This window comes from Mus musculus, chromosome 15 (assembly GCF_000001635.26).
Source record: "Mus musculus strain C57BL/6J chromosome 15, GRCm38.p6 C57BL/6J".
In the NCBI taxonomy this organism is placed as follows: domain Eukaryota; kingdom Metazoa; phylum Chordata; class Mammalia; order Rodentia; family Muridae; genus Mus; species Mus musculus.
In genome coordinates, this window is record NC_000081.6 from 74,794,798 (window position 1) to 74,811,102 (window position 16,305).

Below are 16,305 nucleotides of genomic sequence, written 5' to 3' on the forward strand. Positions count from 1 at the left end.
AGACCAGCCTCATTTGAATCTTGTTCTGAGACAGAGGGATATGATAGGCAGAAAACACTTGTAATTCTAGTTTTTGGGTTTTGTTGTTGTTTGTTTTTTGTTTTTTGACAGCCGAGGAGACAGAGTCACAAGTTTGAGGCTATCTTGAGCTACATAACAAATTCCAAGGCAACCTGAAGTATAGAATAAGACCTTGGCAAGGAAAAGGGGAATTCTTTCTCCTTTCCTGCCATATATTTAACAATGTCATTTACTGACCATCACACCACACACGCACACGAACACACTCGTGCACATGGGTGGGGGACACACATGAGGGGGAGCTTCTGTGCCCTCCTGCTGCTCTGCCAGGTTGATTGAAGAATTTCCTGGCCTTTATGGTATCTGACCTTTTCCACCATGTAGGCCCCTGCTCATAATGAGTTCTCTCTCACATAAGATCCCACCCATCATAGCCCCTGACTTTCCTAAGCACTAACCTCCACATCTCCTTCCTTCTGCAGAGAGCCATCTAGAAAGAGTATCTTAACACTAGCAGACAACACACCCTCACTTCCTTCTACCTCTTCATCCCTATGAATGAGAATGTGTTGGCCAATCTGATGGAGACATTTTCTCAATTGAGGTTCCTCTTCCAAGACAAAAATCCAACCAAATAAACAAAACCCCTTCCAAGGACACTGTATTCGTTCTCTGATGTGTTCACCAAGCCCTCTCCCACACACACAGCTTGTTTCTTTGAGTTACTCAAGTTTTATGGGAATGGCCGGGCTGTTGTTCTTGGTCAGGTCAGATTCAGGGTCAACTCCAGTCCTGAAGATACTGTCTGTCCCTCAAGGGTTCTTCCTGATCCCTGTCCCCTAAATAGACCTTGACCCCCTATGGCAGAGATGCCCGAGGCATAGCACATATTTTCTAGAAGATTCTCCAAGCCTCTCTACACAGCTACAGAAGACCAGAGAGGAGATAGAGTGTATAGGTACACCCTGTTCTGACACTAGGCAAAATCCACGGCAGGAGGTCCTTGTTTGGAAAAGGCCAGCACCTATGGATGGCTGCAGCTCGATGGAAATGTGGAGGGCATATACCTGGCTCACGTTTCTGATGGGAAAAAAAAAGAAAGAAAAAGAAAAAGAAGAAATCTATGGGTGGAAACTTAGAGATTTGTGTTCATGTGTCAGAAAGTGGATTAGCTAACACAGAGTTGTTTTCCCTTCATAATACTTACCTCTAATTATTTGTGCCTTCCTTCCCCCCCCTTCCCTTTCTTCCTCTTGCTCTGGCTCCCTCTCGCTCCGGGGCCTGCTTGCTCCGGGCCCTGCTCTCTTGGGCCCCATTCACTCCAACCCCATAGGTTCTTTATTTGTTTCTCGTTACAGATGGTTGTGAGCCACCATGTGGTTGTTGGGATTTGAACTCAGGACCTCCAGAAGAGCAGTCAGTGCTCTTACCCACTGAGCCATCTCGCCAGCCCTCATCCTTCCCTTTGATTCTGGGTCCCTCTGCATATTGTGTTTGTGGATGATATATGAGCTCTCCTTCCACATCAACTCAGAGGCAGTGAAACAGAAAGGGGAGAGCCTAGGCTTAATTCCAGGGACACTGGCCAGCAAAACTGGGACAAGACCTGAGAATGGTCTTCCCATGGAAGAGGGATGTGGAGAGCCATGCCGTGAGCAATCGCCATTATAAGATGGCGCTGGCTTCCACTGTGCCTAACTAGTAAACAAGCCTTATGCGCAAGTGCAAGAGTGAACTCGCGCCTAGTCACTGCCCATCTCGCGGCGTAGTAATGGGGTGATGGGCAAGCAACGAATCAGGAGTTGTCACGCCGCATCAGGTGCTGAAACGTCACGCTGTGGGCTATATAAGCAGCGCCATTTTCCCGGTTTGGGGTCTTCCCTCCTGATAAGTAAGCAATAAAAGCTTTGCCACAGAAGATTCCAGTTGTCCTGAGTGTGTTCTTGCCGGCGGGGACAAAAGCTCAGGATAGAGGGGGAGTTGCTGATGCTGACAGATGTGTAGCTCTGCATCCCACCTGCCCATCCAGAGACAACAGAAGTCAAACCAAGAGGTGACGAAGGAAAAACAAATTTAATTAGAAGGATCCAGCAGGGGTACAGAGAATTCATGACCCACAAGGCATGATCCAGGTCCTTCTGTGACTTACAGCAGGCAGAGGGCTGAGAGGCCATTAGCAGTAAGGACCATGAAGCCAGTCAGTAACAGCTCAATGTATCTATGTCTTCTCCCACTGGCTTTCCCAGGTTGTTCCTTTAAGAGCTGGTCAGTGGGTGGCCCCTCACCATTACATGAGTCCCATTGACAGCACTTATAAAATAGGAAGGGCATGGGTTTTTCTATCAGAAACTCCTTAGGCTCAGATGGTGGATTAGTGCTAGGCGGGCTGACTACGGGGGTTGGACACCTTCGGGTGCACTGTTTCGACACATAGAAGAAACGTTCAAAAATTCCTAATGGGAAAGAAAGAGAAAGATAAATTATGAGTTCAAAACCCCAACATCAGAGCCTCTCGGGATTAACTGTACCCATTGGGGGGTTTTGTCAAATGAGAGCACCAGTCAGAGAGCAGGGCCAAGCTACCTCAGGGTGGACTGTGTGGTCCTCCACATGCTATAAGGATTTGGAGCTCTATTTACAAACACAGGATCCTTGATCTTCTTAAACACAAAGCTGGCTCAAGTGACTGAAACAGACAGATGCCTACGGTGAGGGCTTCTGGCCATCCTGGCTTAGCTGCAGGTGGGAGGCTAGACTTCGAACCTCACCTTGCATTGCACAAGATAGTTTGTTTTCCCCCTGTCTACCGCTTTACCATCCTACAAACTTCCCAGAACTCAGAGAGACAGGGGTGGGGTGTGTGTGTGAGTGTGGTGGTGGGGAGCTGAATTTGAATGCACAAGTGCTGACAAAACCGCTGTAGATAGAACATTATGGGTTCTCAGGATCCGCATAAAGAAACTCTTGTATCCAATATTTCAGTAGTGAATCCTGAGGGGCTGAGTCAGTCTCCAAACATCAAAGCAATAGCCTCTTCTCCAAGAACAGACATTAAGCGGTAACCCTTACCTCTGTCAAGTCCTTCATAAAACCTACCTGGATGCTATTCTCAGTAAGGCATTTGACATCATTACAGGTTCACTTATATATATATAATAATATATATATATAAGTGAACCTGTAATGATGTCAAATATATATATTGACAAATCTATATATATATAGATTGAAGATAAAGCTGCGCCACTCTCCTGGCATTTTTTAATACATTTGACCAACTGCTGCTATTGCACCTCTGCCTGGCTCACGCTACCTAGTGCTGAGGCCTACACTTGCTTCTCGGAGCATTCCTCTCATGTGGTTTATTTGTTTGTTTGTTTGTCTGTTTCTCTGTTTTTTTTGTCTGTTTTTGTTTTTATAAAGATTTATTTATTATTATATGTAAGTATACTGTCGCTGTCTTCAGACACACCAGAAGAGGGCATCAAATCTCATTATAGATGGTTGTGAGCCACCATGTGGTTGCTGGGATTTGAATCAGGACCTCTGAAAGATCAGTCAGTGCTCTTAACCTCTGAGCCATCTCTCTAGCCCCTGTTTCTCTGTTTTTTGTTTTTTTTAAAGGTCACCTTTGATTGGACAGCTCCTATTCCTAAAAGTGTTTCTTGTTCTGCCCACAGGACCCAAGGAAAAACCCAGAATGAACCAACACTTACGTGTGACGGCCAACAAACAGAATTTCTTTTCTCCAGGGCACTGGGACGGATTCGAGCAGGCATAGCTGTTCTGCGCCTCACACACATGGCAGGTGAGCGCTGTGAGCCCACGAGTGGAACATTGGAGAGCAAAGAAGAGAAAATGAGACTACTGTTCATCCTGCAGTACTAAACCTGTCATCCTGTTCCATGTGGCCACCAAGTCCAGTGAGTCCCCACTCTCCCCACGCCCACAGTCTGTGCATGCTGCCTGGCCTTGGCGCCTCTGTCTGGAGGCTCCCTCTCTTTTCCATTGGGTGTTTCATTTTTGGACAGTGTTTCACATCTGGAAACACTGCATGAACCCAAATTCTCAAGCAGACACTCTGGGATCAAGATGCCAGAGGACATCCATTCTCACACCACCCTTTACTTTCAACCCCAGGGTTCCGCAGCCACCCTTACTCCTTCTCCACTCTGCCTGTTTCCAGGTCTCATCTTAGATGGGCAATAGAATCTCTCCTGGGTCAGGATTAGGGCAGCTTTCAGTTTTGGGAAAGGCAATAGGGGCACCCTCTCCCACGAATTGCCCATCCCCAGGCATGTTAAAGCTCCAAGGCCAGGGTGGTCTTGGTTTTCTAGGACTTCTTCACAAGAAGGAAGGTCGATGGGAGAGACAGACCAGGAGCCTCTGGGAATGAGCAAACCATGCTTGCCCCTAGAGGAAACTCCAGATCAGAAGCACATCCAGCCCACCCCATCCCATCCCCAATGTCCAGCTGTAGCTTCATGACCTTGAATCTCACATTCCTGAACTTTAGTGTCCCTTACCACAATGGACTCTCTCTGGAGCCCCTAACCTTCGCCATATTGTATCTTCTAGGGGCTTAGGGATCAGTACTTACCGTTACTCTGCACCAACTGTAAGCCCAGAACTACGAGCAAGGCCACTAGGAACGCCATCTCCAGAGGATGCCTGGTCCTGTTGAGGAAAGGAGCGAGTGGCTAGCTCTGTTCACTGAAGTCCCCAGTCCCGCGTGGCACGGAACGCTCCCTCTCCTGGTCTGGATGCCAGCCCCACCCCCCACCTCGCCGCTGCCCCTGGCCTCCCTATCTCTATGTTCCGCTGACTTCCAAGCCCTCACACCGTGGAGAATCTTTCTCACACTTTCTACCCCAGATAGTCGATGTTCTGGACCGCTTGCCGGCCCTTGAAACGAACGGTTAATTTGCTGGCAACCCTCAACCACACTCACTTCCTCAGCAGCCCGTGCCTCAGCGTGTCCACGGGTCCCTGCGTCTGACTGGCGAAGTCGGAGACTCAGCTAGTTTGGGGTCGCTCTTCCCACACTGCCCCCTACAGGGTGCCGTTGGTCCCCTTCTGGAACATTCCGGCTCCCGCAGCCTCCGCGTCTCATTGAGGTCCGCCCAGGGAGGACGGAGAGCTCAGAGTCTGCAAGACACCCAGCTAACAGCGCCCTCTGCCTGACCCCACGATAGTTACTCACATCTTAGCAAGAACCTTCTTCCTGGCAGCCAGACACCAGACAGCCCCACTCTGACAAGATGTGGTGCCAGAGCCTGTGTTCAGATTAGTTCCGTGAACGAACACAACATGCGCAAGCTACTAGATCGACGGGTTTACGGGAACACAGCTCCTTCAGACTGGCACAGGAAGCGCGTCTGCAGATTTTTTTCGTTGAGCTGTCCCCTAGAGAACTCCAGCCAAACCCGTTCCCATTTCTCTTGCCTCCTTTTGACCCTGCTTTCTCCCCACGGTCCTGTGATAATGTTTTTATTTTTATTTTTTATTTTCCACAGTTGCATGAATTCCCTAGCCAGAATTTAGCTCAGCATGTTTAAACAGTCTCCGTTAAGATAGGAAATAAGTTTTTTGGAAGAATTTGTTATAGGCAGTACTGTATTGTCTAGAATGTCACTCTCAGTGTATGTACAAGGGCAGCTTCCCACCAGTGAGGTGGAAAGTCAAAGGGTTAGATGTATTTGCAACTTAGACCACTATGCCCAAGTTGATTGATAGATCAGTGGATAACTTTGTCCTTATGATAAACATAGGTAATAATATGTACACTATTTGTTTTTAAGTAAACAGCATTCTTATCTATTGTCTGGAGTCTCTCTTATCAGTGCAAATAGGATCCTGGTATATATTTTAGTCTGCATTTTTAATGAACTGGGCTGAACAAGTATCTTATTTCTAGTGTTTGTGGTCCATTTTCCTATTGCTCTCTTCATGGTGAGATTAGTTTGTTGTTTTTGTTGTTGTTGGTGGTGATGATGAAAATTCACCTTTTCCCATTTTCCATTTGCTGCCAGTACTTTTAACAAGTAGAGTGTGTATTTTGTACTGTGTGTCCCACCCTCCTTGGGCAACTCTAACTAAATGCTAGAGAAGAAGTGTACAAACAACAGAGATTTATGCTTGCAGCCATGGAGGCTGGAAATCCCCAAGATCAAGGTGCCAAGAGTCTCTATGTCTACTGAGGACTTGTTGTTTTTTAGATGGTACCGTCTAGGTTTGATTACATGGTAGAAAGAAGGAAGGGTTGAACTTACACTCAGCAAAACCATGCCCAAGAGGAGCCTTCATGGCCTAGCCAGTCCCCAAGGATTTCACCTCTCAGTAACACCACAAAGTTTCTCTCTCTCTCTCTCTCTCTCTCTCTGTGTGTGTGTGTGTGTGTGTGTAATTTGGAGAAACACCTATTGTTGTGATTATAAAAAGATAGAGATATTAAGACATTTTCTTTGGGGGTTTGGTGAGGTGTGGGAAGGGGATGTCTCAGAGGGCCCATGCCAAGGCATCCCTTCCCCCTGAGGGATCAGCCACACAATGATATAGTATAGAATAGTATAGAATAGAGATTATTCAGGGCATGGGAGGAGAGTTAAGAGTGTAGTAGAGGCAGAGAAGGGAAGAGAGAGAGAGTGAGAGAGAGAGAGAAGTGAGAAGAGGAAGAGAAGAGGAAGAGAAGAGGAAGGGAAGAGAAGAGAAGAGAAGAGAAGAGAAGAGAAGAGAAGAGAAGAGAAGAGAAGAGAAGAGAAGAGAAGAGAAGTAGAGGCTGCCATGAACACATGGAGAGAGGGGGAAGAGAAAAGCCCAAGAGGGCAAGAGAGAAGTGAGAGGGAAGCAAGAGTAAGAGAGCGGATGAGGGGGGCAAAGCAGCTTCTTTTATAGTGGGCCAGACCTACCTGGTTGTTGCCAGGTAACTGTGGGGGTAGAGTTTAGACAGAATGCTAACACCTATACTTAAGTCACAGCCAGTGCAGGATATGGATGTCACCATGCTGACCATGAAAAATGGGTCCTGATAAACATCCCCAGCTTGAATTTGGGATCCAGGGCTGACTGTGAAATTCTCCAGGATCCCCCAAATTAATGTAACCACAAACATTTCTCAAACAATGAGAACTAATCCTCTCTTGTAGATTCCTTCAGTCAACAAGGAACAGAATAAGGTAGACTAACAGGTTCTCAAGCTGCAGGTAGTGACCCCTTTGGGTCAATCTGTAGCAATGAAAATACATCCTGCAGAGTATAGAGAAAGAATCAGAACTGTCTATAAATGTCAAGACTTTTAACTCTCTTCAAGAAGATTTTACAATCTTTCCAAAGAGCACCACTAGCTGGAGACTAATGATGCTGTGAGGGATCCTGTGAGTTTACCCCTAAACCATAATACTGGCCCTGCAGCAGAGGATGAGACCCAGCACACATAAAAAAGCATTAGCTAGGTGATTCTGAAAAAGTGTAACATAAAAACAAAAACCTAGGCCTTTAGGCCCAGGCTTGAGAATGTGATCTTTGTGACTCAATGCTCCAAGCCATGCTAATCATAAAACAAGATAGTGACATTCCTCCACCCACCCACTTCCTGGGTTTAGAGAGTGTTTGTTCAAAAAAGGTCACCCTGACCGTTGCTGGAACCCACTATGCAAATGTGCAATTGTTAGAGGCTCATAGAAACTGTCTTGAGAAATAACCCGCACAATTACCAAGTATTATTCCTTGTAACTTCCACTTACTCATGTCTCTTAACTGGTATTTTTGGTATTTTCCAACAACGCCCTGCCCTCCCCACCCCCTTGAGTTGTGTTTTTTCCCTTTAAATACCCCCTTCTCCAGCTACTCAGGTGCTCCACAGTCCTCTACCCCTGTGTCATGTATGACTGTGGGCCCCAGAGCACACCTGGAATAAAAGTCCTCTTGCGGTTTGCATCAAGACCGTTTCTTGTGAGTGATTTGGGGTGTCACCTGTCCTTAGTCAGAACGTGGGGGAGTCCTCACGTTGTGGGTCTTTCAATTCCTTCGGGCTTCTAACCCCATCATCTGTAGTGGGTTGGCCTGTTGCTGCTTGTATTCTAATGCTAATATAGGTTTCTCCTGGTTACCCCAGAGACAAGAGTCCACATGTAGAAGCTATGTGACCCTGCCCCCAAGTTACTTCTGATAGGTAAATAAAGGTGCCAACAGCTAATAGCTAGGCTTGGGGTCTGAGGAGAAGGTGAAGAAGGAAGGAGAAGCCACCATGGGTTAGGTGAGTCATAGAAACATGGCTCTGAGGGCTGGCCAATTGGAGTTAAGAGCAACCCAGTTGGATAATAGTAAGTAATAGCACAGTGTTATCGATAGAAGAGTAGATGAGGGTAGGTATCTGCCCAGCTCTTGTGTTGTTTAAGGCTTACTGTATTATAAAGGTTGTTTGTTCCCTTTGTCCAGGAACTAAATCGTCAAAGGTGGGATAGAAACCTTGGGTCAGAATTAAAAATTTCTACAACAATCATCTGCATGCAGTTGTGTGTGCTGTCAGAGGTTTGTTGACAAATTCAGGCTTTTTCTTTTCCTTTTTTTTTTTCTTTTTGTCACCTCCCTGAATAGACAAGCCGAAAGATGCAGCAGTAGTTGACTCTGCTCGTAGGTCATCGAGGCCACTTAATTTGACTCTTGTGTGCCAATCACAGTCATGTGCTTTCAAGCACTTCCAATGCTTTCCATCGTCCGGCAGGTCATAGACATCAGGATTTAAAGCTTCCTCTTGCTCTTGCTTTCATTTAGCCTTGGGTTGTTCTCACTTCCCAGATATCAGAGAGCACAGCTGTGGCATGGAGATGCCAAGCTGTTTAATGATAATTCAACTGAGGGTCATTCAAAAGAATGCTCTGTACTGACTCTTGGCACAAGGCCCTAGGAGATAGCCTGTGACTCACTCTAGCATGTGGCCTACTGAACTTTTTCTTGCCCTGGTAATCCACCTGACAGGAACAAAGATAATTGGAAGAAGCACCTGTGTCTCTCCTTTTGGTTAACAGACCTTTGAATCAGGTGACCTCCAAGAAATTGGAATGCCCATCAGCAATCTCATGCCGGGGGCGAGGGTGGGGGTGGGGGTGGGGGTGGGAAGAGAAAATACTGAAGCCTGGTAAAAATCAAAGGAGGAACTTGCCTACAAGAAAAGAGATTTCCCACAGTGCTGGCAACTTGTTAGACTATCTTAATGGAGATATAGGGGCCCAGACAATGATGGACAGGGCCATACCTTGACTGGGACTGCTTAGAGAAGCATAACTCTGGCTTCTACATGAACCTTAAATTCAGGACCCTGAAGATTGATTGGACAAGGTTAACAGATCTCATTGTCTCTCTGCCCAATGTGGCTATATTAACCATCCCATATCTATCTATCTATCTATCTATCTATCTATCTATCTATCTATCTATCTACCTACCTATCTATCTACCCAATGTGATATTAACCACCCCATACCTACCTATCTATCTATCTATCTATCTATCTATCTATCTATCTATCTATCATCTAACTATCTTTCTATCTATCTATCTATCTATCTATCATGATCTTGATAGTTTTTACTATTAATCTAGCTTATCATGGATAGATGGAAGAAACCTGGCTTCTTGGGGTATAATCTGTGATCCCTTAAGCATGGTAAAACTCTTACCAACAGCTGGATACCATGAGAGAAGAAAGGCAACCAGAGGAACAAGTGCAGAGTAGCTGCACCAGACTTGGCTTGGACTTGCCTTGGTCCCCAGGGCCCTGAGGAAAGATTCCCTTCCTAGAGTAAAGTTGGGCTGAGCCCAGCCTACAAAGCCACTAAGAGCAGACAGCAGGAGAAAACAGGTACTTTGCTCCTGAGACGCCCCCCTCCCCCCAAGCCGTCTCTGCAGCCTAACACTGAAACATTGTCCTAGAGGACCATGTGCTTTGTAATCACTGAAACAAATGTGGAGTTTCCTGCCCTATGTTCCTGTCCAGCAGGTCCATTCTAGAGGAGTCAGAAAAGGAGGGTGTTGCAGCTCAATGAGTGGTGGAACTCCTCCTGATGGTGGTCCTTCCAATGAACTCCAAAGTTGTTCTAGCCACAGGCTTTTCACTCCAGGAAGGAAGAAAAAAACAAGTGACACTGTGTCTTAGGTCACCAAGCTAAGTTGGGCAAGGTGGAACATTCATGGGTGTGGTGGTTTGAAAGAGATGTCTCCCAGTAGTCTCTTGCATTTGAATACTTGGTTCGAAGTGGAAGAACCTTTTGGGAAGGATTAGGTGTTGTAGTCTTGTTGGTAGAGAAGTGTCACTGGGGCTGGGCTTGAGATTTCAAAAGCGTCATGTCACCCTCAGTGTGATTTCTGCTTTCTGTTTGTGATTCAAGATGTGAACTCATAGCTGCTGCTCCAGACATCCTGTCACCTGCTGCCTCCACTCTACCACCATGAATTCTAACTCTCTAGAACTGTAAGGACAAAATAAATTCTTCTGTAAGTTTCCTTAGACATGGTGTTTTATAACAGTAAAGGAAATAATGAATATAGTGGCCTTCTCGTTTATCCAATTTGTAGGTTTTACCACATGGACCCACATGTACTGTACACCCAGTCTCAATGCCAGCATCCATCCATGTGGACCATTTGCTTTCCCTGGACTCACACAGTCATTGCTCCTACACTTGCTTCTAAGGCCAACCACAGGAAGACAGCATCTATCCAGTGGCCAGCTTCTCCATAAGACCACCAGACACTGAATACTCATCCACTGTAGACAGCCCAAAGATGATTTCTAGTTGGCCCTTTCATTGGGAAAAGCATAGAGAGTTGGATGAGTCTCAGCACATCATTAAATGATTTAGTGTGTCAAGAAGGAATCATTTTTTTGTAAAGTGATTCAGTGTTGGCTTAACAACCGGAGGGTTTACCCAAGAATAAGACATACTTAAGTTTTGGAGAAATCTAAACCCCAGTTTCAAATGTCTATTTTAGTGAAATGAGACAACAAATCTCTTAGTCTTCTAAGTCAATTTTTGTTGTAGTAGAAATTTTTAATCTTAACTTGGGGTTTCTGCCCCACCTTTGACCATATAGTTTTTGGATAAAAGACACACACACACACACACACACACACACACACACACACACAGCTTTTATACTTACAATAAACCTTAATCAGAACTAGACCTGGGCAGATATCTACCCTCTATGTTATTAGAATTTATTTTCTATCGATAAGCCTGAATTATTACTTACTATGTTTTATCTAGGCTGCTCTTAAGTTCAATTGCCCTGCCCTTGGGGCCATGCTCTCTTGAACTCGCCTAGCCCATCATGGCTTCTCCTCCATTTGCCTTCTTCTCTCTCCTCATGGTCTCCTCCAACCCAAAGCCCTGGAATCCTAAAGCCCACCTATGTATCTTCTGCTTAACTATTAGCTGTTAGTATCTTTATTCACCAATCAGAAAGAACTTGAGGGGCAGGGTCACATAGCAACTACATACAGACTCCAGAGCTTGGGGACCCACACTTAGTATTACAATACATAGCAAGACCAAACCTCAACATTTTGTAAACATTGTGAAGAGTTCATCAATACTTCAAAAAAGACACCTTGTTGTCTCAACATTACTTATGTCTCAGTATAAGAGGATTTCAAACCTAGGAATTGGGGCACATTAGTAACCATAAGATAACTGCTTTTTGCAATGTTTTAATGAAAACACCTTTTATGTAAAAATCATCCCACTTCCTAAAGCTCCTTTACAAAAAATACACAGAATACTTAGAATCCTTATATCTCCTCATAAAGAAATGATGACTCATAGTGCAGAAAATTGTAATAATTAACAGAAATTAATTATTACAAATATACTGTAAACATAAGTTATACTTAAAATTAATTATATGCACATTTTAATGTCTCTGTGTGGGTTTTTTTTTTCAGAAAAAAATCTTTTTCTCTTAAAATGTGTCTATACTTAGCTTGTAAAGGTGGTTCAGAACTTAAAAGCACTAGCTGCTCTTCCAGAGGATCCAAGTTCTAGTCCCAGCCCTCACACTGTGGATCACAGACATAGCTCTAGTTTCAAAGGATCTGATACCCTCTTCAGGCTTCCCTGGGCAACATACTGTTATGTATACTGTATTACATTTACAAGGGCATACGTGCAACCAAAATACCCATACACATAAAATAACGATATTTTTTTAATGTGTATGACTTGTCATATCTTCCATTCTTTCTGCCCAGCCAATTCCTGCATGTATTGCACCAGAATGAAGACAGGTAGATCTACCCGCTTTTCCTCTCCACCCAATCTCCTCAACCCCTAAGATCTAGCCTGATTCCCTCATCCAGTGCCCTGGCCTAGTCTGGTCCCCTCTTCTTGGGCTTGGGCCAGGACATATCCCACACACACCCCTCAACACATAGGCCCTTCTTGCCCTGCATTTCAGGCTCTCTGAGCAGCCAGATGCTGCTCACCTTACACCAAAATCTAACTGGATGAGTCCTCCTGATCTTCTCCTCCATGTCCACTCCATGACCCCCCAGATTTACCCTCAAAACTCCAGGCTTGGATAAGGGTGCATATTAAACAGCCGTGTGTCTACTTGGCTTCATTTTACCTAAGTTTTACCCAAACTTAAGGCTCAACTTGGTCCACATATCCTGTGTTCTGGCCTAACCCAGTCTGTCCATATCCAACACAGAACTGACAAAAGAAGTTCCCATGTCCAAACTTCATGTTAAAAAAATACAGAAAATATGAAAAATCAGAGCAGTATCTTCTCCTTAAAACCCACCAGTACTATAGAAATGTTTGCCAATGAGAATAACTTAGATGAAGCCCCAGACACAGAATTTGAAAGAGAAATCCTAAACACTATCAAAGATTTCAAAGAGCTTTAAAGAGACACAAAGAAACAGCTTAATGAACTTAAAGAGAATAAACACTTGGGTGAATCCCAAGAAAATACAAACATAAGACTGATGAAAATGACAAAGACATTACAGGAATTGAAAAAAATTCAACAAAGAGATAAAAAGATTGAGGAGAGCTCAAACTGAAATGAATATATAGTTTAATATCCCAATAACCCAACAAGGAAACACAAGAGGTAGAGCCTTACAAATAGAATGAACCAATCAGAAGATAGAATATCAGGGCTTAAAGATAAAGGAGGGGATCTAGATAAATGAGGCAAAGATTAAACACACACACAAACACACACACACACACACACACACACACACACACACACACACACACACACACAGAGAGAGAGAGAGAGAGAGAGAGAGAGAGAGAGAGAGAGAGAAAGGGAACATACAGGAAATGTGGGACATGGTGAAAAGACCAAACTTTCAAATTATAGCAATAGATGAGGGGGAAGAATAGAAGACCTGGAGCACAAACAGATCTTCAACAAGATCATAGAAAAAAACTTCCCGAAAGTAAGAAAGACATGTCCATAAAGACAACGAGAAACACACAGGAGCCCAACAAAGCACTACTAGAAAACCCACAGTATATTATAGTCTAAACACTAAGTATACAGAACATAGAAAAATATCAAGAGCTGCAAGCACAAGTCACATGATCACCTATAAAGGAAAACCCATCAAATAACAGCTGATTTTTCAATGTAATGTTGAAAGTCAGAAGAGCCTGGAGCCACACATTCCAAGTCCTGCCTAAAAGACCATGAGTGGCAACCTATAGTCTTGTACTTACTTAGTAAAGCGATCTGCCATAATTGAAGGAGGAGAGAGAGAGGAGAAAAAAACCTTCCAGGATATAAACAGCCTAAAATATTAGATACAAGACCCAACCTAAGGAACACATGAGAAACAATATTTCAAGCTGAAGAGAAAAGTAAGTGTAAGCAAGAGACTGTAGAAAGTAAAGCTGCACTTATGGGAGCACAAACTACCACCAGGAACGCAAACGGCACCACGTAAAGTCAACAACACAGTGACTGTAGTAACACTGGCTTTAAGTCACAGTTTTCAATATTAATGGCCTCATTTACTGAGCAAAAGACATAGGCTAGCCAAAAGGATTGAAACACAAAATCAATCTATCTGTTGTCTACAAGAAATATATTTTAGTTTTAACCATAAATATGTTATTAGAATGAGCAGATGCATGAAAGGACTCCAATCAAATGGGATCAGAAAGAAAGGTACTGCTACCCTAATATCTGACAAAATAGATTTCAAATTAAAACTAATCAGAAGAGATGAAGAGGGACACATGATTATAATCACTGGACAGATAACATAGAAGACCTTGCTATGGTAACCATACATGCACCACACTCCACTGCACCCAATTTCACAAAAAGTGAACTACTGCAATTAAAGACATGGATTAATATCACATAATAATAGTAATAGTAATAATAATAATAATAATAATAATACTTGACTTCAGTACCCCACTTTCTTCAATAGTTCATCTAGACAAAAATAAGCAGAAAAACATTAGAATTAAAGAGTTTTATACATAAAACGGGCCTTATAGATATCTACTGTATATCCCACTCAAAAACACACACAAACACAGACACAGATACATGAATGCACACACATACACGTGTACACTCACATGCACTTGCACGTGCATGAACATGTACATATACACACATGCACCCCCATAAAGCACATGCACACACACGCACACGCACACGCACACACACACACACACACACACACACACACACACACACCACAACATTCTACACAGCTGCTCACAGAGCTTCTCTAAAAAAACAAACCACATCTTGGGAAACAAAACAAGTTTTAACTAATTCAGAAAGACTGAAATAACACCAAGTATGCTATCAGACAACAATGACATAAAACTTAAAACTGCCAGCAAACAAGCAAGCCAACAATCTCCAGGGAGTATAGAAGTATACTCATGGAGATAAAGCAAGTCATTAGTGAAGAAGAAAAGGGTAGAAGAAATCAAGAATGAAAAACTTTGGCTGGAAGTAAATGAAAATGAGGAAAGAAAACACCAGAATGTCTGTGAAGGGTGAAAGGAGTCCCGTGAAGGCACAACTTTATGGTTTTATGTGAAACCAATCCTTCCGCCACTTTTTATATAAACAAAAGGCTGGGAACATAAAAATGTGATCATAGAGTCCAACAGCTGCTGAGGCCACGAGTACATACACAGAAGAGCCCTCCCTTGCTCACAGGCGTGACAGGCATCTTACAAAGACCCTGTCTGTAGTCCATGACTAATAGACTTACATGTGCTGGTATTTATCACCTGGGAAAGTGAGTTTACATGCAAGTAGATATTGGTGGCTGCCAGGAGCCATCAAGGAGAAGACTAGCAGGTGATCTTCCTGAGATGGTTCTGCTATGTACCTTCAAAGTTAACTTAATTATTTAATTAGAACTGCTTCTCTAGGCAAAGTTTAGAAGAATTTCATTTTAAGAAAGTTCCCTATTAATATGCATATATATAAAATCATACTAGGTGTTCACACCCTTTTGAGCAGATATCAGCAGAACAACAAAGATGTACTGTTTTATAGAAATGCTATATACAAATAGATTTCTTAATTCTTAATGATGATCCTATAAGAATTCCTAAAATTATTTTAGCAATTATAATTATTATATATTATAAGCTCTTTTATAATAGGACTCCTATTAAAGCTTTTCTGATGTCAAAACTGAAATGAGAACTTTGCCAATATTCAAGTGTCATGAGTTATTTGTTCTTGAGATAGTGAGCAGGCATCTACAACTTAGACCACGTTCCAAGAGGTTGTAAAACAACCAAAGGTCATAAAAAGGGAACAAACTACAATAGGTACAAGAACAGAAGATAGACTGGTTTTATTTGTACAAAACTTCCATGGTAACTTAGTGTGGTTTTTAACTCTCCATGAATCTATAGATAGTGCCAGATGATGACCGTTTAGCCAGATAATTACTTTTAATGGATATGCATGCAAACATTGTCTGTTGTAAACTGCTTATTCAATTTATGATTTGAATTTATGTTTAAACTTCTAGTGAACTTTTGTAAAAAAAATATAAAGGGGGGAGATACTTGTAAAGACCACGTGATATATTCTCCTAGAAAAGGTAAAAAAAGACTAGGAAATATTACATTGGAGGGAATAACATTGAAGAGATAGCACTTGGGAACATAGTAGTGGGAGTGAGGCATTGGGAGCAAGGACATTATTGCATCAGAGCAGGAGAGATCAAAATTAGAAGGAAAATGCAGAGTGGAATGACTTATAAATTATAAG

General features: G+C 43.2%; 1 protein-coding gene across 1 annotated transcript; it reads right to left on the reverse strand.

Moving 5' to 3' along the window:
- Positions 1-2,076: 2,076 nt before the first annotated feature.
- Positions 2,077-5,171, reverse strand: Ly6k (lymphocyte antigen 6 complex, locus K). The gene is made up of 4 exons (NM_029627.2): positions 4,973-5,171; positions 4,622-4,698; positions 3,738-3,836; positions 2,077-2,474 (listed from the first exon to the last, which is right to left on the reverse strand). The coding sequence occupies exons 2-4, from the start codon at positions 4,677-4,679 to the stop codon at positions 2,167-2,169; spliced, it is 465 nt and encodes a 154-aa protein (NP_083903.1). The 5' UTR covers positions 4,680-4,698; positions 4,973-5,171; the 3' UTR covers positions 2,077-2,166.
- Between the last annotated feature and the right edge of the window lie 11,134 nt (positions 5,172-16,305).